We start from the raw sequence: 21939 nt of genomic DNA, 5'->3' as shown, positions 1-21939 counted from the left end.
TACAGAATCAGCCCCTCAAAATGAGAAGGAATTATAAATGTCATCTGCTCCAATGGCTGTTATTAAATTCTCCCTATAATTTTCCTCACCAAGCTGTTCTCACACTTAGCAAATTCCTTGATCAGCAGTGTACCTGTCATATTTTCCTCATCGAGTAAACTAGTCAAAGATGAAAAGTGAGGTGAGTATATGTGACACCAATGCAAAAGGAGATGATACTACTTATCACTTTTGAACACTGACCTTTGCCAGGCACTGCTCTAAGCACTTTACCATGTGATAACTCAAGGAGGTTGGCAATATTATTACTACTGTTTTACAGACAAAGAATCTGAAGCATGGGTAAGTTAAGTATCTTGTCCAAGGCTATAGAGCTACTAAGTGGAGGAGATTTGAATCCAGGCAACCCAGCTCCAGAACCCACACTGTACTGCCTCAAAATGAAATTACCCTGTAAAGAGAGGTACTGAGAACTTGTGAGAAAAACTAGGGTCGATACTATCAATTTGGAGATAAGCTGTAGAACGTTTGAGTTCTGTCCTAGAGAGGGTGAAGTCTAACCAAACACATTTTTTCTCCAATCCTACTGCCACTCTTATTTAAGCTTTTATCAAGTGTCATCTATACAACAGCTTCCTTATGGGTCTCCTTGTCTGCAGATCTTCTCCCAATCCTATTCACACTTAATAATGCTCCTCTTGCATAATACAAATCTAATTATGTCCCTCCTTAAAGAATGGTATTGTGCACCTATTGTCTAAAAGGAAAAGATCCTTTAACATTGCATTTAACAATCTAGTTCCCCTATTCCTACTTCACTGTCCACAATTATCCATCATGTAGCAGGTGGCACAAAGAAAAGTACATGGGTTTTGGCAATTACGGACTGTTGGGCAAATTGATCTCCCTGCGCCTTAGTTTGCTCATTTATGAAGTCGGAATCATAATAATATCTACATACTATATTATGCATGTAAAATGCTTAGCACACTGTAATAACCCAAAAAATCTTAACTGCAATGATGGTGGCAGCAAAGGCGGTGGTAATGCTAGTAGCCAATTTCTCTTAAGGTTACATCACCTAAACTTCCTTCTTGTTTAACCAAGGCTGTCCCAGTTTATGATTGTTTTTGTTTTTTTAAGTCTGCCTGTTTTTAATAAGTGCCCCTTTCATTCTCAAAAGGATCTCAGTTTAGAAGATACATTATATGGTCATGCTATGTTAAACTCATTTCAAATGTCACTATCTCTGCGAAGGCTTTCCCTACTTCCTAAGAAAGAAATAATGGCTTACTCCTCACAGTTTTTACATACATTTATGATTAACACTCATAACATAATCCAGAAATACAAATGTTCAAGTTTTCCCAGTAAATTTTGAGTTTTTAAGAACTGGGCTATGTCTTACCCTCTAAGATAGACAGCCCCCAGAAACTAGCACAGGACCTGATACATAAAGTTCAGCAAATGCTTAATTCATGATTGAGGGCCAAGGATAAGTAAGGTATGATTTACTCTACTAGACATAGATTTTCATCAATCCATTTACACACAGTATCCAAGGACGTTCACTAACAAACAGTTATCTGGGATCAACAGGGTGGTCTGTGGCTATAAAACAGAACAAAATTATCTAACTCATGTAAAGATTACCTGTAACCAGAGCCTATAAAAATAATACATTAGCAAGTCAAGCATTCTCCAACCAGTTCTTACCATGTTCACTGCTTCCATCTGTGCTGGTTTGAATCTATTATGTCCCCCACAAAAGCCATGTTCTTTTAATCCAATCTTATGGGTGCAGACTTATTATGGGTGGATCTTTTGATTAGATTATTTCCATGGAGGTGTGATCCTGCCCATTCAAGGTGGGTCTTGATTACTTTACCAGAGCCCTTAAGAGTGCTCAAGGGTCTGACACGGATCCAGACACTTGGAGATGCAGACGGGGATGCTAAGCTAAGAGATGAAGCCCAGAGTTTGCCCCAGAGAAGCTCTTCTTCCCCTCAGCACACATAAACACCCATTTCAGTGAATTTGTTTAAAAAAAAAAAAAAAAAAGGCAAGAAATTGTGCTCTGGGATTCCAAAGAGAGAATCGAAAGGCAGTTTTAAAAACACCTTAAACACGAGAAACTTAATTCCAAACAGACCAGGTTGGGAGAGGACCCTCAGATGTTTAGAGAGAAATGTCCTGGGAGAACCAGCAAGGATGCACAGGAGCTGAGAGAGAGAATCTAAAAGAGACAGAAGTCCAGAGACATTTGGGAGAAAGTCATTTTGAAATCAGAACCTGGGAGCAAAGGACCAGCAGATGCCAGCCACGTGCCTTCACAGTTGACAGAGGTGTTCCGGATGCCATAAGCCTTTCTTTAATGAAAGTATTCTGTTGTCGATACCTTACTTTATGGCCTTAGAACTATAAATTTGTAACCTAATAAAACCCCTTTATAAAAGCCAATCCATTTCTGGTATTTTGCATAATGGCAGCTGTAGCAAACCAGAATACCACCCCATTCCAAGCTACCATTATATCACCATGCATTACAGAAATGGCCTCCTACCTGGTCTCCCTAATTCCACCCTTGCCCTGCAACACTGCTCTCAGCAACAAGGGTGATCCTGAACAAAAGTCGGATCATAGCATCCCTCTGGTCAACCCTCTAGTAGCTGTCTATTTTACTCAGAGGGAAAGCCAAAGATTTTCTAATGGCCTATAAATCCCTGTAGGATCTAATCATTTGTTATTATCTCTCTGACCTCATCTTCTTGTCTCCTCTCGCACTCCACTTCTGTCATATTGGCCTCACTGTTGAGGAACATTGCTGTTCCTGTACCATACCAAACATGCTCCCACTGCAGAACCTTTGCAGTGACTCTAACAAATCTAAATACAAAATAAAACATGACAACTAAATATCTGAAAACAGTCTGATAAACAAATGTTTTCCTTTTCCATTCAAGAGCATAGAAAGTGCTAACATAGCCCAAGTACAGCTCTCTAACAAGCAGCAAGTGATGACATTAGGCACTTGAACCTCTCACTTATAATGGAGGACAAATACGAAAACATTGGGTATTCTGAGTAACTACAAATGAGACTGTATTCGTAATAAGTGTACTAGATCCCAACCCCATTAACATAAAAAAAAAAAGACATCTCAAATACTTCATTTTAAAAATCAGGTCTATACAAACAAAACAACCCTAAGTAGAAATGATTAGGAACAAACCCATAGTCAAACATCTTTTAGGGAAAGCCCTTTTCTTTGGTCTGCTGGGAAAGGGGGTCAGATTTACCTGTGAATCTTAGCTTCCTTTAGGTACAAAAATCAAAGACTTCTTTAAGGAAATGTTCTACAAAGTTGAGAATTTTATACAAGTATATGAAGTTTGGCTGGAGCTACCACCACAATAGTCAAAGATAAAGATAGTCTCTCTCTTTCACACGCATGAATTTTCCTTGGGAACGTTTGTAATACCTCCTCTCCCAACCCGGTCTGTTTGGAATTAAGTTTCTCTTTGTTTGAGGTATTTTTAAAGTCGCCTTTCTATTCTCTCTTTGGAATCCCAGAGCACAATTTCTTGACTTTTATTTTTTTAACAAATTCACTGAAATAGGTGTTTATGTGTGCTGAGGGGAATTAGAGGTGTGATCTGATGCTGAGCTCAAGCAGCAGCAATTAAGGGTTTGCATCTCCACTTAACTGATTCAACAAATACTTAAGTACCTCTACAGGTCAGTTGGGGGGGGGGGGAGGGATGTGGGGGAACCGTCCCTGACCTCTGCAAAGTAATACACACTCGAAAAGAAAATTTTTAGTAGAGAGCCTTAAGAGATTCGTGCACAGGAAGGTATGGAGCCCAAGGTCAAGAATAAGGCAGCCTCAGTGCCAAATCCCAAGAGATAAATCAAATCAAGTCTGCTCACTACCCCACCCCCCTCTCTGCCCAAAGTTCATTCCTTCATTCTCCATAGAACAGCCCCAATATTGCTACACAGTTATGTGTGTAGGACAATACTGAAAGTCTGAGAGCTAAAAGCCCACAGCTTCTTCCAATCTCTTCGCTTCGACGCTTCAAAGAGACTCCTCAGTAACTGGGGAAAAAACGAGCAACCTTTCGCCAGATTAGTGTATTGGGTGGGCCACAGAAATTATTCAGAAAAATTGGGGAGACATCAGGAAGGAGTTGGAGGCTTGCCCCGCGAGCTATAAACTCCCAACTTTAGTCTACAATCAGGAAACAAAATGTAACAGGATATGTTACCTCGGATATCCACCGCCGCCATGATTCCAAAAGCGAAAAGTTCTTCTTCCGGCGCAGAGGAGACGTAACGAATAAGATGACGGAAGCCGCAGACTGCGGGTCTTGCAGCCGGTGAGGAGCAAAAGCAACGAGGGAGGAGTGGGCGGGCCAGAAGAGGAGCCGGCAGGGAAGAAAGCGGAGGCCGGGGAAGAAACTGAGGGCGGGGAAGAAACTGAGGGCGGGGAAGAACCGGTACCAGGCCGCAACGTGGGGCGTAGATGAGGGAGCGGGGCGGGGCAGAGGGACCCCGCAGAGGGAAGAGGCGGGCCAGGGAAGAAAGGGGCGGGGCTGGGAACCGTGAGAAGAAGGGGTAAGACGGAGGAGCGTGGGAAGAAGGAGAGAAGAGGCAAGAAGAGAGCGCGGCGGGGAGGAGGGGGCCTGGAAACCAAAGAGGGAAGACGGCGTGGGGAGAAGGATGGGGCAGCAAGAACGTGGAGGAGAGGAGCAGGAAGAGGCTGGAAGGAGAGGACTGGTCCAAAGGAAAGAGGGGAAGGACAGAGTAGACGACCAGGAATAAAAAGACAGCGCAGCCCTGCCCACCACTGAGGGATTGGAAAATTCGATCTTGATTTCCTATAGTCATTTTTAAAACACATTCTGATTATGTCGAGTTGGGAGTGGGCGCATCTCAAATTTTAAAAACTCCTCAGATGTATCCAGTGAACTGTTCCATCTAGGAGCTATTTTGTTTTTTACCCTGTCCAGGTGTGGTTATGGGGACAGGACTTAGGAAAAAGAATTTGCGAGTCGTGAGCTTTTATGTCACTGAACCTTTTAAAAGACTAAAGTAATTAAAGTATTGGATGCTTCTGAGGCAAAAGTTTTACTACAGGAAATGCCTCTGAAGAAAAATATTACCAACGTTAAGAGAAGGGGGATACCGGTTGCATCCCAGAGTAACAGCTTAGCGTCTGCCTTCCAAGTAGTCTGGGGTAGGTAGGTTGCAATATCCCAGAGAGCAAATGATTCTGTGGTGTGGAAAAGCCATAGAAAGCCTTAAAAAGATTTTCAAGCTTCATTGTGGCCAGGTAAAAGCAAAATGATGGGGTTATCTGCAAGCAAGACACAGATACCAAGAAGAGAACCCCAAAATCTGAAGGAGACCTGTGTACAGGGATGAGGGGTGGGTGCCTAAACCTTCTCAAAGCCTAGATACTATGAAGGGTTCCCCCAGGATTTAACTACAGGCCAGGGGCAAAAGAGAAGGAAGAATTTACTGGGACTTTCCCACTTCATAGACTGGGAGTTCAAAATTTTACAGTCTGAGTGGAATAAAATTGTTACTTGTAAGCCTGAATTTTTGAACTGAGAGTTTATACATAGATGATACCTATATAATAAATGTCCCAACATCAAGGTTTTGAAAGAATTTCCCAAGAGGAAAATTTTCAGAAGGGCCTGATTGAAGGCCTGGCAGTAAGGGCATTCCAACCAGGAGGAACCTCATGTTCAGTGAACTGAAGTTTGAAACATCAAACTTTTTTTGTTTTGTTGGTTTTGTTTTCTTGTGTTATTGTTAGGTGGAAAAGGGGATAAGGAAGAGTAGTGACAGAACACGGATATGGAGATGATAAAACTCATGGTAAGTTAAACCTGGGAGCTCTACCTTTATCTTGTAGGCAAAGGGAAAAATGTGATTGGACTTCCATGTCAGAAACATTATTCAGGGAGGATGAGTTGGAGGTGTTTTATAAGACTCAAAGCAGGAGGCCCAGTTAGGAGGCTGTTGCAAACTAGATGAGTGTCTATACTAATGTAGAGGCAGTAGTACCTGAGGGGAGAGAAAGGATTAAAAATATTTAAGAGAGAGACTCAAAAGGAAGTTAGTGACTTATAGATGAGCCTGATGAAAGAAAAAGGAGAATTAAAGATAATTCCCAAGGTTCTAACTTCTAAGACTAGCTACCATTGAAGGGTAAGGGGCCCCAAATAGCTAAAGCTATCTTGAAAAAGAAGAAAGAAGTTGAAGGACTCATACTTCCCAGTCATAAAACTTACTACAAATCCACAGTAATTAAAACAGCATGTTACTAGAACAAAGACAGACATGTATACTAATGGTATCTACTTGAGAGCGCAGAAATCAACCCTCACATTTATGGCCAACTGATTTTTAACAAGGGGGCAAAGACCACTCAATTGGGAAAGAATAGTCTTTTCAACAAATGGTGCTGGGGAAACTGGATTTCCATTAAAAAAAAAAAAAAGAGGACCCCCTACCTCACACCTTATACAAAAATCAAGTCAAAGTGGATCGAAGACCTAAATATAAGAGCCAGGACTATCAAACTCCTCAGAGGAAACATAGGGAAGTATCTTCAGGACCTTGTGTTAGGCAATGGTTGCTTAGACTTTACACCCAAAGTACAAGTAACAAAAGGTAGATAAATGGAACGTCATCAAAATAGAAAACTTTTGTGCCTCAAAGGACTTTATCATGAAAGTAAAATGACAACCTAAATAATGGGAGAAAATTTTGAATACCATATATCCAATGAAGATTTAACATCCAGAATATATAAATAAATCCTTCAACTTAACAAAAAGACAAACAACCCAATTTAAAAATGGGCGAAATACTAGTGTGCCAGTTTGAATGTATTATATCCCCCCAAATGCCATTATCTTTGATACAATAGTATGTGGGCAGACATATTAGTGTTGATTAGATTGTAATTCTTTGTTTCCATGGAGATGCGACCCATACAACTGTAGGTGATAACTCTTATTAGATAACTTCCATTCAGCGTAGGCCTAGATAAGTTTACTAGAGCACTATATAAGCTCAGACAGAAGGAACAGACTTGCTCCAGCCAAGAGGGACACTTTGAAAAATGCACAGGAAGAGAGAGAGGAGCTAGAATGCAACCTGGGATCAGCAGATGCCAGCCACGTGCCTTCCTGGCTAGCAGACGTTTTCTGGATGCCATTGGCCTTTCTCCAGTGAAAGTACCTGTCCCAGTTTGGTAATGCTGCTGGAATGCAAAACACCGGAGATGGATTGGCTTTTATAAAAGGGGTTTATTTGGTTACACAATTACAGTCTTAAGACCACAAAGTGTCCAAGGTAACATCAGCAATCAGGTACCTTCACTGGAGGATGACCAATGGTGTCTGGAAACCCTCTGTTAGCTGGGAAGGCACATGGCTGAAATCTGCTCCAAAGTTCTGGTTTCAAAATGGATTTCTCCCAGAACATTCCTCTCTAGGCTGAAGTTCCTCAAAAATGTTACTCTTAGTTGCTCATGCAATGGCCGTCTTCAAACTGTCTCTCATCTGCAGCTACTCTCTCAACTTCTGTGCATCCTTCAAAGTGTCCCTCTTGCCTGCAGCAAGCTCACTCCTTCTGTCTGAGCTTACATAGTGTTCCAGTAAATTAATCAAGGCCCATACTGAATGGCAGGGCCACACCTCCATGGAAATTATCCAATGAAAGATCTCACCCACAGTTGAGTGATCACATCTCCACGGAAACATCCAATCAAAAGTCTCCAACCCAATCAACACCAGTATGTTTCTTGCCCACACAAGACTGTATCAAAGATAATAGCATTTTGGGGGACATAATACAAACAAACCAGCACAGTACCCTTTGTTGATGCCTTACCTTGGACACTTTATGGCCTTAAGACTGTAAGACTGTAACTTTGTAACCAAATAAACCCCCTTTATAGAGCCAATCCATTTCTGGTGTTTTGCAAAAGGGCAGCATTAGCAAACCGGAACCACTAGAATAAACATCTCTCCAAAAAAGACATACAAATGGCCGGAAAGCACATGAAAAGATGCTCAACATTATTAGCCATCTAGGAAATGCAAATTAAAACCACAATGAGATACCATTTTACACCCATTGAAATGACTACCATTAAAAAAAACAGAAGGTAAGTGTTGGAAAGGATGCAGAGAAATAGAAAGCTCATTCGTTGCTGGTAGGAATGTAAAATGGTGCAGCCACTGTGGAAGACAGTTTGGCAGTTCCTAAGAAAGCTAAGTATAGAACTACCATATGACCCAGCAATCCCACTACTAGGTATATACCCAAGAGAACTAAAAATAGGGAGTTGAACAGATATTTTCACACCAGTGTTCATAGTGGCATTATGCACAATTGCCAAAAGGTGGAAGCAACTGGTGTCCATCAATCAATGAATGGAAGAGTAAAATGTGGTATATGCACACCATGGAATATTATTCAGCCGTAAAAAGGAATGAAGTGATACATGCAACAACATAGTTGGTCCTTGAAGACACCATGTTGAGTGAAACAAGCCAGACACAAAAGGACAAATATTGTATGATCTCACTGATTAGAAATAATTAGAATAAGCAAATGCAAATAGAGTCAGAATGTAGAATATAGTTTACCAGAGCAGAGTGTAGAAACGGAATGGGAAGATAAAGCTTAAAATGTACAGTGTTCCTGTTTGGAATGATGGAAATGTTTTGGTAATGAATGTTGATCATAGTAGCACAACATTGTGAACATAATTAACAGCACTGAAATATATATCTGAATATGATTAAAAGTGGAAATGTTAGATTATATATCTATGGTAACAGAATAAAAATTATTTTTAAAAATCCATGGAACTACACTTTATAAACAGTGAACTCTACGTTAAACCATGGACTACAGTTAATAGTAAAATTATAAAAATGTGCTATCATCAATTGTAACAAATGTTCCACACCAAAAGGTGTTAATAATAGGATGTTTTATGGGAATCCTGTATTTTATGCATGATTGTTCTGTAAACCAACAAATTCCCGAATAAAGAGAAAAAAAAAAGACTGGGCACCAGTCATCAGATTGAGAATAACAAGCAACAAGTGAGCAGGTCAGAAAGGGGGTAATGATTTATTTGTGAATATGTCCACATTGTGCGCAAAGTGTCTGCGCTATTGACATCTGTTCTAGTTTGCTAATGCTGCCAGAATGCAAAACACCAGAGATGGATTGGCTTTTATAAAAGGGGGGGGGTTACTTGGTTACACAGTTACAGTCTTAAGGCCATAAAGTGTCCAAGGTAACACATCAGCAGTCGTGTACCTTCTCCAGAGGATGGCCAGTGGTTTCCGGAAAACCTCTGTTAGCTGGGAGGGCACGTGGCTGGTGTCTGCTCCAAAGTTCTGGTTCTTTATGGCTTTCTCCCAGGACGTTCCTCTCTAGGCTGCAGTTCCTCAAAAATGTCACTCTTAGTTGCACTTGGGATATTTGTTCTCTCTCAGCTTCTCCGGAGCAAGAGTCTGCTTTCTCATCTGCAGCTCCTGTGCTTTCTTCAAAGTGTCCCTCTTGGCAGTAGCTCCTCTCCAAAACATCACTCACAGCTGCACTGAGTTCCCTTTGCCCATCAACTCATTTATATGGCTCCACTGATCAAGGCCCACCCAATGGGTGGGCCAACACTCCATGGAAATTATCCAATTAGAGTCATCACCCACAGTTGGGTGGGGTGCATCTCCACAGAAACACTCAAAGAATTACAATCTAATCAACACTGATAACCTGATAACGTCTGTCCACACAAGATTACATCAAAGATAATGGTGTTTGGGGGACACAATATATTTAAACTGGCACAACATCTCAATCTGTTGTGTCTCACTGAACCACCAGAAAGACTCCCCAAAAGAAGAAATAGTGGGAGACCCAGCCAGAAGTGCCCCAAACTGCTCCACAATGGGGCTTGTTGAGATTCCAAAGAAAGAGGCACTGAATGCCAGGGTGATCACTACATAGGCATTTGTTAGGGGAACTTATTTACAGAGAGCTGCAGAATGGCAGAAGTTTACTTGAGTATGGCCATACCTACGGCAGTTGCTCTACAGGTTATATTTGGTTGAAGGACAAAATTGGCTAAGTTCCAGGGGCTTGCATACAAGCTTTGGGAAAGCATCTTGGTATGTGCCTTATGTTAAAAACCAGATATGCTTGGGCCAGGCCGTGTTTGAGCTTATAGCAGCCAAAGCTTGGTGTGCTTCCAGGGAGTTACTGGGAGGGAAGCCTGAAAGGGGCGGGCAGGGGGCAAGGTCAATCCTCAGTCAAGTAGGAGATGTTATAGGTATTAAACAATTTACCCTCCTGACCAGCCATTATATTCTTATATTAACACTTTTCACACGAGTCCCTGGCCCATGGGCAGGTTGGGGGTATAGCTTATACAACTGTGGTTGGTTGGTTGGTTGGTTGGTTGGTTTCCAAGGAGCTTTGGAGACAGAACCCACACCAACAATATATATAAAGTGCATAGCACAAGTTTAATTGTCACAATACCTAAAAAGCTTATTAACATTGTTTTTTTACCAGCTACCCATCCTGCAAATTAAGCCTTTATTTGAGACCACCATGAGTCACCATCCATTTCATCTATGAGTTGTGATTGTTTTTGCAAGTGAGCTAAGGATTTATTTCCTTTGGCTTTATTTTATCTGGAATGTAAACATAGCACTTAGTTCTTAATAAGGCACATGTTTTCCTTTGTCCTGTTGTGAGGCTATCTAGGGCCATATGGTTTTGTAGCACCGCCTTGTGCATAGGCACAGTTTCTTGATTTAATGTGGAGAGACTGTGCTCAGTATCACAATTGGCTGTGGTTACAAACTTTTGGAACGTTTTTATCTTGAGCATGAAGTCAATATTAACTCCTTAGGGAACAAAAACTGAGATCAAATTATCCCACCAATAGAGTATAGACCTATTCTACCTCTCTCTCCAAACAGGCTCATTTAAGGGCACTGGGATTGTGTTTGATATTCTAGACTGTATTGAAAGGAAGCCAAGAGTATATTTTTTTTATCAACTTGAGGGTAGCAATGGCCCTATGTTTATGCTGCATAACCACATGTGCTGTTAGGGGAAATCTAACAGGTATCAGGGTATCAGCTCCAGTTGATAGCAAACTATTCAGTTATTTAGGACAATAATATGGGAGTACGTTTTAGGAGACATGTAGCCCAGGTATTTAGTATTAATTGATTTATGGACTGTTTTTTTGTTGTTTGTTTTCAACATAGGGAGGTTGGTTGTGATAGTATCTCCATGGGAGGTGTTAGCTAAATAAACCTATCCCATAAATGGGCATAGGCCCCCCACTGTGGAAGGTTGCATTATTTGGGGTGTATTTGCCTTCCCAATGGCTTTTCCAGGCTCCACTGGAAAAAGTTATTTTGTGTCCTGGGGTATTTAACTCCACCCCCCATGAATTATTGGTATCACCATGATGTGGTGGTGTTTAAGGTTAGCATTTTTTATTGTTGTTTTAGATGAAGTATTGGTCAGCCTCCCATTCATGTGACCTCAAAGTGGATCATCCCACCAGGGGTGCCTCCATGATTGCTCAGAGGTATGAGGCCACAAACCCAATAGTTGGATTGGTTGTGTGTGTCTGCTCTGTGGTGGGCCCCAACTAAAAACATATTTTAATGGTGCTCTAAGTGTTAGCATAAGTAGCTAGCTATGATGGATAGCATAAGCAAGCATCAAAAAGATAAAAACTTGATCTATTTGTGTTAGGAACAAAAATACATTGGGCTATTTTGCCCTTTTATTAATATGAGACTAGTGTTGTTTTTTTTCCTCCAGTAATGACCTCTGCCATAGTGGTGACTCACCCCGGCTGACTGTATCATATCTTTTATCCCATCATGGGAGGGGCTGCCACTTCTGTGTTAACAGTAGTACAGTGCCCTTTGCGATTGGACACTCACCTGCCCATTGCCACTGTATCTCTCTGGGTCCTCTCTCTTCCAGGAATATCAGTTTGGCTCTAGGGTGGCAGGAGCCTCTTGCTTTATCAACAAGAAGTTCCTGATCCTTCCCTTGGGTGCTGTCCACCCCAGATCCTAAGGTATCATTCTGGTATCTGGAGAGAAGTTCATGGTATTATTTTATCTGGGTGTCATTTAGCTTGGGGCTCTAGGCTTTTTTTCTGTCTGTTTTGTATTCACGCAGCTTGTACAAAGGCTGGTGGTGCAAGGATCCTATCACAGGCTGACTTATCTCCCTTGACAAGCACTTTTTTAAGGTTTCTGAGGGCCTCTGATAGGACTATTGCCCTTCTTTTTAGAGATGTCTAAAAAGATGTAAGGAGTTAGATCTATTCCTTTAGTAGGCCTTTTTTTTTTTTTTTTAACCAAGTTGGCCCCTTGAGGGTTATAAAGCAGATGAAATTGCCATATTATCTTTTCCTTTTGTGCCCAATCTTGTATTAGAATGCCAGTGAAGTGGGACCTTTGGTCACTGGAGATGACACTGGGTGTGCCATACATTGTTTATAGACACTGCATTCTTTTAATAGTGGTTGTTTGGTTTGCACATTCACAGGTGAATGCTTGCTTGAGACCATTAACCATGTACACATAGGTAAGTGTATAGTAATACCCTCGACACCTAAGAAGGGGCCTTATATAATCTACGTGCCAGACATCTAAAGCTTTAATGCTTCTTGTGTTACTGCCAGATGCCCTAGGCAGAGATTTGGGTCACACTTGGCTGCAAGTGGACAGTCCTGGCAGACTCTCCTAACATCCTTTCTGGATATGGGCAAACAAGCCATTTGTGCTAACCTCCAGGTTGTATGAATATCCTTGTGCCCCTCTTTTCAGTGTATCCAGGGAGCTATGTTTGTCTTTTTAGTCATTTTCAACACCTAGGTCTTTGCTAAGACATTTGTTTTTTATGTTTCCCGGGAGGAAGGTCAGCTGATGGGCAGCCAGATGGAATACCATAACTTCTGCCCTTGAGCATGTAGGCTGTCTCAGATATCTTGTCATAGTTTAGCCCCCCACAAGGGACACCCATTTAAAAGCCATTTATCAGCTTCCCATTGGGCAATATATATTGTTAACCCTTTTATAACTGCCTATGCATCAGTGCAAATGGTGACTGGGTATGGCTTGTTTATAAGAACCAACCAGACAGCTCTTAGCTCAGCTCATTGACTATTGTTTCCCATATCCATCTCCAACCACAAGGTGTCCATTTCTGGTTGTATGTTCAATATGGAGGTTGAACATATGGAGGTTGGCCTGAGCAGAAGCCATCCATTTCACCCATTTGCCTTAGGGCCCATCCCATTCCATCCTCTGTGACAGAGCTTAGTTGGTCACCCTGGAGTCACAGTTTGTAAGGTCTGTGCTTGTGCTACTAAAATTTTTGCTGTCGCAAAGGCCCCCTCTTCCTTGTGCCCCTAATCCCATATTGTTTTCTTTTTTATTAGCCTACACAGGGGGCACAGGCATTGTGACAAATGAGAAATGAATATCTTCCTCTAATAGCCCAATAACCTGACAAAAGTCTGCACCTCTTCAACCTTTGCAGGGATGAGGGTAAGCTTGGATTTTATTTATCATAGTAGATGGTAAGACATGAGCCTTACCTGACCATATCACCTGCAAGAACTTGATGATGTTTTCTGGTCCCTGTGTTTTCTCAGGTTTGATCACTAATCTTTTTTGAAAGTGCTGCCAGACCCTCTCCATGGCTTTTTTTTTTAAAAGATGAGTTTACCAATGTTAGCAAAGCATCATCTTCATAGTGCTTTACATGTACTCCTGGAAGTAGACCCAAGGCATCCAGGTCCCTGGCTTTTAATTTATGAAAGAGAGTAGGACTATGTATACATCCTTGGGAAAGGACCTGGAATGTCCAGTGTCATCCCTCCCATGGGAAGACAGACATATCCTGTGACTGTTTATCTATTGATTCACTAAAGAAAGCATCAGCTAAATTTCTAACAGCATGATAGATCCCTAGACAGGCTATTGTAGTGATTTGGAGCTATGTACCCCAGGAAGACATGTTCTAAAGCCTAATCCATGATTAATGAAGGGAGTGAACCCATCATAAGTTGGACCTTCTGATAAGGTTACTTCAGTTAAGGTATGGCCCAAGCCCAATCAGGCTAGGTCTTAATCCTATTACTGGAGTCCTTTATAATAAGAATGAAATTCAGATAAACAAAGAGAAAGCCACAGAAGGAACAGCTAGAAACTGAAAGTCATGGAACCTGGAAGAGAAGGGAGAGGCCGGGAGAGGCCGCCATATGCATTGCCACATGATAGAGGACCCCAGCACCAAGGATTGCTAGCAGCCAGCTCCAGAACCCCAGATTTGGGGAAGAAAGGATTGGCTTGATGACATTCTGATTTGGACTTCTCATAGCCTCAAAGCTGTGAGCCAATAAATTCTTATTGTTTAAGCCAACCCATTGCATAGTGTTTGTTTCAGCAATGAGGAAACTAAAACAGGTAGGAAAAGGCTTGGTCTGAGAACCAGAAAAAGGCCAATATGGCTGGATCATATGAGTGAAGGAGGAATGATAGAAGAAAAGACTGGATATGAAAGCAAAGCCAGATGATAGAGGGCCTTGTAAATTATTTTTTATTCACAGCAAATGGGAAACTATTAAAGGACTTTAAGGAGTAGAATATCATGAAGGTATTTGTTCCAATTGGGAATTTGTTTACAGATGTTTCCTATGTTTATTGAGCAGCTTACTATGGATCAGGCATTATGCTAAACACTGAAAGAATTACCTAGTTGTTCCCTCACAACAACTTTATAAGACAGAAGATATCATCACACCCATATTTCCAATGAGGAGACTGGGTAGGGCAGATGAGCTAGCTACTCATCAAACGTATATTTACATGAGTACACAGCTAAGCTGCATTTTCCACCCCCTTGCATCTAGGCAGAGCTTCATAGCTACTACATAGCTAATTCTCATCAATGGAATGTGAGTGTCACCTCTGGCCAAGGTGGGTAAAAGCATATTGTGTGCCTTCTCCACCTTCTCTCTCTGGGACTACCAGCTAGATGTCAGAGAGGTCCTAAGGCTATGAATCAAAAATGGGGGAATCCAGAATCTCCGAATGACTGACCACCAGGTGTTAAGCCATGCCACTGACCTACATTCAACCTTGACAAAAGCAAGAAATAAAGTTTTATTGCGTTAACCCGTACACATACACATAAACACACACATGCAATTTGCTATATACTGTCTTTTCTATAACATCAGTATTCCTGATGTAATGTACTCCTTTTTCTGTAAGGTATGCTAAAAATTTGTAGCTACTTCCCCTGCATACAATGTAACCTTTTGTGAGCCTTTGTGACTTGGGAATTTACATAATTTGACATGCCAGGTTTAAGGATACAAGTGAAAGAGAAAAACAAATTCTTCAATAAGTAGGTGAGAATGACTTCTCATTGGTTAAAGGAAATGATGTTCATGGATAATTTATAATGTGTGAGAGTCACCCTCCTCCATTCCATTACCCTCCAGATAAACAGCTTTTCCTTACATAAGCTCCCTTTAAATACTTGACACTCTGCTTTTCATTACTGCTCTTCACTTTCTCTATTGCCTCTCCAATCTTCTAAATGTACACACCTCATGTGATCCCACTTCTGTACCCACTGAAATATGTGTCCTTGCTTGTGGGAACATCTCTGTAATTCCAGTGCCTAAATTCAGACCTTTTTCTGAAAAGAAACTAGTAAGCTCCATGAGGACACGATCATGTCTGTGTTTATCGGATGTTATTAATCCAGCCCCCGACAGACTGTCTTCCATAAAACAGGTTCCCAATACATTTTTTTTAGTGAACATATAAATATATAAATGAATGGATGATATTAAGGCTCTCAGATCAATAATAAACTTCTGGAATTCAATAATAAATAAAATGTAATGGGATTGTTATGGGAAATTATATTATAAGGAAATTCCCTAAAATCTCTCCTGACCTTAGAACAATGCAGAACATACAATAAAAATTTCATTTACGTGAAGGTTCTGGAAATCTGATAGGTCAGGAAAATGTTAAGGTAGAATAAAAAGAAAAACATATAGTTGTGTTTTCCATGGTATACTAGTAAAAGATTCTAGTAAATATTAAATCTGTGTGGATTTGTTTCCCCCTCTTTCTTAGTGAGGAAAAGGTCAGCTACTTCCTTATGTAGACAGGACAGAAAATTGTCTCAGAATTCCTGAGGAGGTCTCCCTGAAAAGAGTACATCACCCTGGAACCTCTGAGGGTGGCCCTGATGGTCTAGGGAAACGTACAGCACCAACTTTTTTGTGTTTTAAGGGTTATGAGAAAAGCTACACAACCCCTGCATGGCAGATGCCAAAACTTGGCCTGGGGAAATGTCTCCAGAGCCAGCTTACATCTTAGGCGGTGGTTGTAACTGTGAATCAACAATTTTGACCACTGAGTTCTTTAGTCCTGGAATCCCAAAAGTGGAGCACAGATAAGATTAGCCACAAAGAAATAGAATCAGCTCCCCTCAAGGAACCTCTGTGGATATTCCTCTCATTGATGGATGGTGGTCAGGGTCTATGAGATTGTGCAGTCCTAAACTTCAAATAAAAGACTCCATGAAGTAGCAATAGCAAACATGAACTAAATTGATCAGATACCAGCATTGCATTAAAAAGTCTAGCAACTCATACCCTTTGGACTGAATTGCCCCCTGAGATGCTTGGCTAATTCTGGAGTGGAGCAAAAGAGCATATCCAGAGGAAGATCCTTGACTACCTGCTAATAAGATAAGTAGGGTCCCAGGGTGATACTGAAAGTCAAGTGACAATCCCAGCAAACCCTGGGAAGGAAGTGGTTATGGAAATAGCTTGGACATCTTGCTTTACTACTGGGCACCTGTGAGTGGAGAATTAGTTGGTTTCCTAAACAAGAATACAGGGAAGAAAGTAACAATTCCTCGATGAGAGATACAGGCAAGGCTGGCTTTCAGCTGATATGCCATGTACATCTGTGATCTATTCTGATTGGTACCATACCTGTGGCTAAATATTCTGAATAGCAACCTTGGATAGAGTTCAATGTTATGGAAATCTGAAGGAGTTAAAGGCTTGAGGAGGACCTTAACACAGGTATCAAATGTGGATATACAGATTTGAAGCGGGGAAAGGGGCTTGGGGTCTAGACAGGGAAGATTATGAATATATTTATCTGAGGGAGAAAGTTCAGAATTCATCAAGGAAGTACTTGGGACCTTACAATAGAGAATTTCAGAAATAAGACTCATGTGTTTGGAACTTTATAGGCAGTGAAGATACATTAAAGGGTTTTGTGAAGGGGAGTTAACACATAGGTTTCAAGAATTCTCTGGCAATTGTGTGGATTGGAGTAAGGAGAGAGTAAAGATGATGAGACCAGTATGTGGCTGTAGTGTATTGAATGGTGGCCCCCACAAAGATATGTCCTTGTCCTAACTGCCAAAACCTGTGAATGTGACCTTATTTGGAAAAAGAGACTTTGCAGATATAATTAAGTATCTTGAGATGAGGCAATCATCCTTGATTATCCAGCTGGGCCTCAAATCCAGTGACAAGTGTCCTAGATGAGGCAGAAGAGGAGAAAACACAGACAAAAAGAGAAGGCCATGTGAAGACGGAGGCAGAGATTGAAGTTATGCACCCACAAAACAAGGAAAGCCAAGGAGCCATCAGAAGCTGAAAGAGGCAAGGAATGAGTCTCCCCGAGAGCCTTCAGAGGGGCTTAGCCCTGCTGACATCTAATTTCACTCTTCTGACTTCCAGAACTGTGAGGGAATAAATTTCTGTTGTTTTAAGCCAAGTTTGTGGTAATTTGTCATGGCAGCCCTAGGACACTAATACAAGGGCTGTTTCAATGACTTAGGCAGAAAGCAATTAAGGCCTAAATTAGAAAGAAAAAGAAGAAAAAGTACAGAGACAATAAAAAGATATTATTAATCTTTTCATTTGTGTTACTCAGAATACACTACTATGCCTGTTTGGATTTTCAGCTCACAGTGCAGAACCTTGCCACCAGAAATGTTTGCTGCTGCTGGTATGATCAAGTTCCATATCCTGAGTCCAGAAACAGGGGAAATGGTTATAGAGTTCCTGTATCTTTGAGCTGGTATTGAAAGTTTCCAGTTCTTCTTATATGGGCATAGTGTAACAATTGAAAAGTGTAAATTTTTCAGTTATTAGTGGCCTACATGAATTCAAACTAAAAATAAAAATACAAAGAATTTGGGTAGTTCATGCTAGCCCAAACGATTTGGTTCCAAGATTTTGAGGATACATATACCAATAACTGAGAGAAGCAATGACACACCTTATCTCAGTGAAAGTTTTTGATTTTATGTGGAATTCAGAACTGATATATGAAGATAACTGTGATGGTTAAGTTCTTGTGTCAACTTGGCTGGGTTGTGGTGCCTGATTGTTTAGTCAAGCAAACACTGACCTGATTATTACTGTGAGGATATTTCATGGACTTAACTCATCAGTAAATTGATTGCATCTATGGCTGATTACAACTACAACCCAAGGAGGTTGCCTTCAACAGGGAGAGAAGTCTCATCCAATTAGTTGAAGGCCTTAAAAGATCAGCTGATAATTTCAGCAGTCAGAAGGCAGACTTTCCATCTCTCCTTCAGCCAGCTATCTTCTCCTGGGGAATTCATCAAAAGCCTTCATCAGATTTCTCAGTTTGTGGCCTGCCCTACAAAATTCAGACTTGCTCTTCCCCTCAGTTGTATGAGTCAATTCCTATAATAAATCTCATAATATTTACTTAATATATACATATATCTCCTGTCAGTTCTATTTCCCTGGAGAACCCTGACTAATACAATCACCTTTGACAAAAGATACTTGTAAAGCACTCTGGACAAAAAGAAAAATGCTGTTGAAAATTATTCAATGTTGTGACATTCTCACCATAATATACTGTCAATATTCAGCATACTTTAAATGTCTGTGTCATTAGATTATAGAATAAAAGAATAGTTAAATGAAATTACTGCCACTCTGCCTCCTAATGAGAGGAAGCAGAACACATCATGTCTGTAGGAATAGTCCCCTCAGAATTGGTGGTAGTGTTGGCTGGATCAGAATATTTTATAGAGGAGCAGCTCTTTCTCAACTTCAGGTAGAGATGCTTGGCTGAGCATGTCAAACCTTGTAATGGACTCCGAATCACAACTTTTCTCAGATACCTATGGCTTTCTTACTGAGCATCAACTCTTGCCTACTCCTACCCTACAATGAATTTCATTTGTATAAATTAGTTTCTGGCCCTCTATTCCAACCAGCCAAAACTTGTCTGAATCTTATGGAGACCCCACAACATATATAAAGCCCTACATGATGTGGCCCGTATCTGTTTTTACAACTTCATATATCCCTGCCTTCAAACACACTTGATGTCCCAACCATGCCGAAGTACTAATACTTCAATGAAAAATAATTTCTTTAAAACTGATATGGCTTATCACATGCTATTTTCTTTGTTTATAATAATTTGATCCCTTGTCCATCTGAGAATTTTTTAATTGTGGTATAATTAATTTGCAATAAAAATACACAGAATTTAAGTGTTCAATTCAATGACTTTCAACAATTGATATACCTTTATAATGACCACCCAAAATCAAATATAGAACATATTTCTTCATACCCCTTTTCAATCAATTTCCCCTTCCTACTACCAGAGCAGTCACTTTCTGATTTTTATCACTAAAAATTGGTGTTGACTGTTCTTGGACTTTATATTAATAGAATCACATAGTACATGTGTTTTGTGCCTGGCTTCTTTCACATAGCATACTCTATCTGAGAGTCATCCTTGTTGTTTTGTGTGTCAGTATTTCATTCCTTTTTACTGCTGAATAATATTCTATTGTACAAATATGCAAAAATTTGTCCATTCTCCTGTTGATGGACATGTTGGTTTCCAGTGTTTTACTATTAGGAATAAGGAGCTATGAACATAGCTTTATATGAATGTATATTAACTTACGCTTTAATTTCTTTTTGTGGACGTATATGTTAATTTCTCTTGACTAAATCCCTAGAAATGGAATTGTTGGATCACAGGGTAGAAATATGTTTGATTTTATTTGAAATGTCTAAACAGTTCTACAAAGTGGCCATATCATTTTAGACTGCCACCAGCAATATATGAGAGTTCCAGTAGCTTCACATCCTTGTTAACATTTACTATTGTTGGTCTTTTAACTTTAGTCATTCTAGATAGGTATTAAATGGTATTTCATTGTGGCCTAATTAGTATTTCCCTTATTACTCTCATATATCTTCTTTTCAAACCTTTTGCTCATTTTTAATTAGATTATTTATCTCCTTATAATTGATGTGTATGCGAATGCATTTTATATTCCAAGTATAATTTTTTGGTTTGCTATGTGAGATGTGAATATTGTTTTTCCAGAATACAGCTTGTGTGTTAATTTTCTTTATAGTGTCTTTTGGTGAGCAGAAATTTTTAGTTTTGATGAAATTCAGTCTATCAGTTTTTAATTTTCTTGCTGGTGCATTTGGTGTCCTAAGCAAGAAATCTCTGCTTACCCCAAGGTCACACAGATATTCTCCTGTGTTTTTCCTCTAAAATCTTTACGACTTCACAAGCAATGTAAGAAACTTAAAATAGTATATGTCCAAATACCATTTCCTTATAGGCTATAAACCACATTGATATTATATTTACTTTAAACAACAATGGTCCTTTTTGAAATTTTATATTGATTACACATTTTTAAAATTAATTTTTATTTATCAACACTTCATATCCACCAAGCAAAAACTCCCCCTCCTACCAGCCCCTGGTAACCTCTAATGTACTTTATGTCTCTGCAAATTTCCTATGTCTAGATATCTAAGTGACCTCACACAATATTTGTCCTATATGCCTTGCTTATTTCCCTCAGCATAATGTTTTCAAGGCGCATTCATATTGCATTCCTTCTTATGACCAAGTAATATTCCAAGTCAATAGTCTCTTAAAGATTTCAAAGATATAGAATAATTTTTAAAGGAAACATTTTCATATTTAACACCATCATTACCCTTTCTGGTACTCATTTCTTCAGCACAACCTGGTTCCTAACTGATATCCTTTCCCTTCAACTTAATAAACTTCTTTCAGTATTTCGTGTAGTGTAAATCTGCTGGGGACAAATTATGACAGCTTTTGTCTGTCTTGGTTTTGCCTTCATTAATGAAGATTATCTTTACTGGATATGGCATTCAGGTTAACTATTTTTTCTTTAAACACATTTCATTCTCTTCTAGCCTCCATTATTTCTAAAAAGAAGTCTGTTTTTGCTCAGTCTGTCATGTTCTCCGACCCCCACCCAACCCCACCCCCTGGGTACTTTCTCAGTTTTCTTCTTGTATTTCATTTTCTGTAGTTTAACTATAATGTGCTAGTTTTGATTTTCTTTGTTTTTATACTGTTGGTGTTCACTGAGTTTCTTGAGTTGATGTCTTTCATCAATTTAGAAAAATTCTAGGTCATTATCTCTTTAAGCATTTCTTCTGTCCTGTCTCTCTTTCTTCTGCTTCTAGAACTCCAATTACACTTACAGTAGACTGATATTGTCCAGAGATCTGGAGTGCTCTGTTCCATATTTTGTCAATCTTTTTCCTTTTTGTGCTTCAACTTGGATAATTTCTATTGAGCTGAGTTCAAGTTCATTAATTCTTTCCTCTCCTGTGTACATTCTGATAAGCCAACTGAATGAATCCTTCATCTCTGATATTGTATTTTTTTCTAGTATTTCCATTTGTCTCATTTTTATGGTTTTTTCTCTCTGCTGAAATTCCAC

General features: G+C 40.0%; 1 protein-coding gene and 1 long non-coding RNA gene across 5 annotated transcripts in view; one reads left to right on the top strand and one right to left on the bottom strand.

Moving 5' to 3' along the window:
* The window catches only part of MED6 (mediator complex subunit 6), a 29361-nt gene extending 24839 nt beyond the window's left edge, over positions 1–4522 (bottom strand). The window contains exon 1 of one of the 2 annotated variants that reach the window (XM_037832408.1): positions 4269–4522. In XM_037832408.1, the coding sequence (XP_037688336.1) occupies positions 4269–4290 (22 nt within the window). In that variant the 5' untranslated portion in view covers positions 4291–4522. The remainder of the gene's footprint in view (positions 1–4268) is intronic. The other variant, XM_037832407.1, reaches the window with a different exon arrangement.
* The window catches only part of LOC119531290, a 43496-nt gene continuing 25990 nt past the window's right edge, over positions 4434–21939 (top strand). For 2 of the 3 annotated variants that reach the window (XR_005216295.1, XR_005216294.1), the window contains exons 1-5: positions 4434–4499; positions 5828–5889; positions 12061–12157; positions 12634–12672; positions 13529–13637. This is a non-coding gene — a long non-coding RNA (uncharacterized LOC119531290). Of the gene's footprint in view, positions 4500–5827; positions 5890–12060; positions 12158–12633; positions 12673–12769; positions 12882–13528; positions 13638–21939 lie in introns of those variants that run through there. The other variant, XR_005216296.1, reaches the window with a different exon arrangement.

Source organism: Choloepus didactylus, chromosome 4 (genome assembly GCF_015220235.1).
Source record: "Choloepus didactylus isolate mChoDid1 chromosome 4, mChoDid1.pri, whole genome shotgun sequence".
Classification (NCBI taxonomy): Eukaryota; Metazoa; Chordata; class Mammalia; order Pilosa; family Megalonychidae; genus Choloepus; species Choloepus didactylus.
Note: the sequence above shows the minus strand (reverse complement) of the source record. Positions and strands in the feature narration are given on the sequence as shown.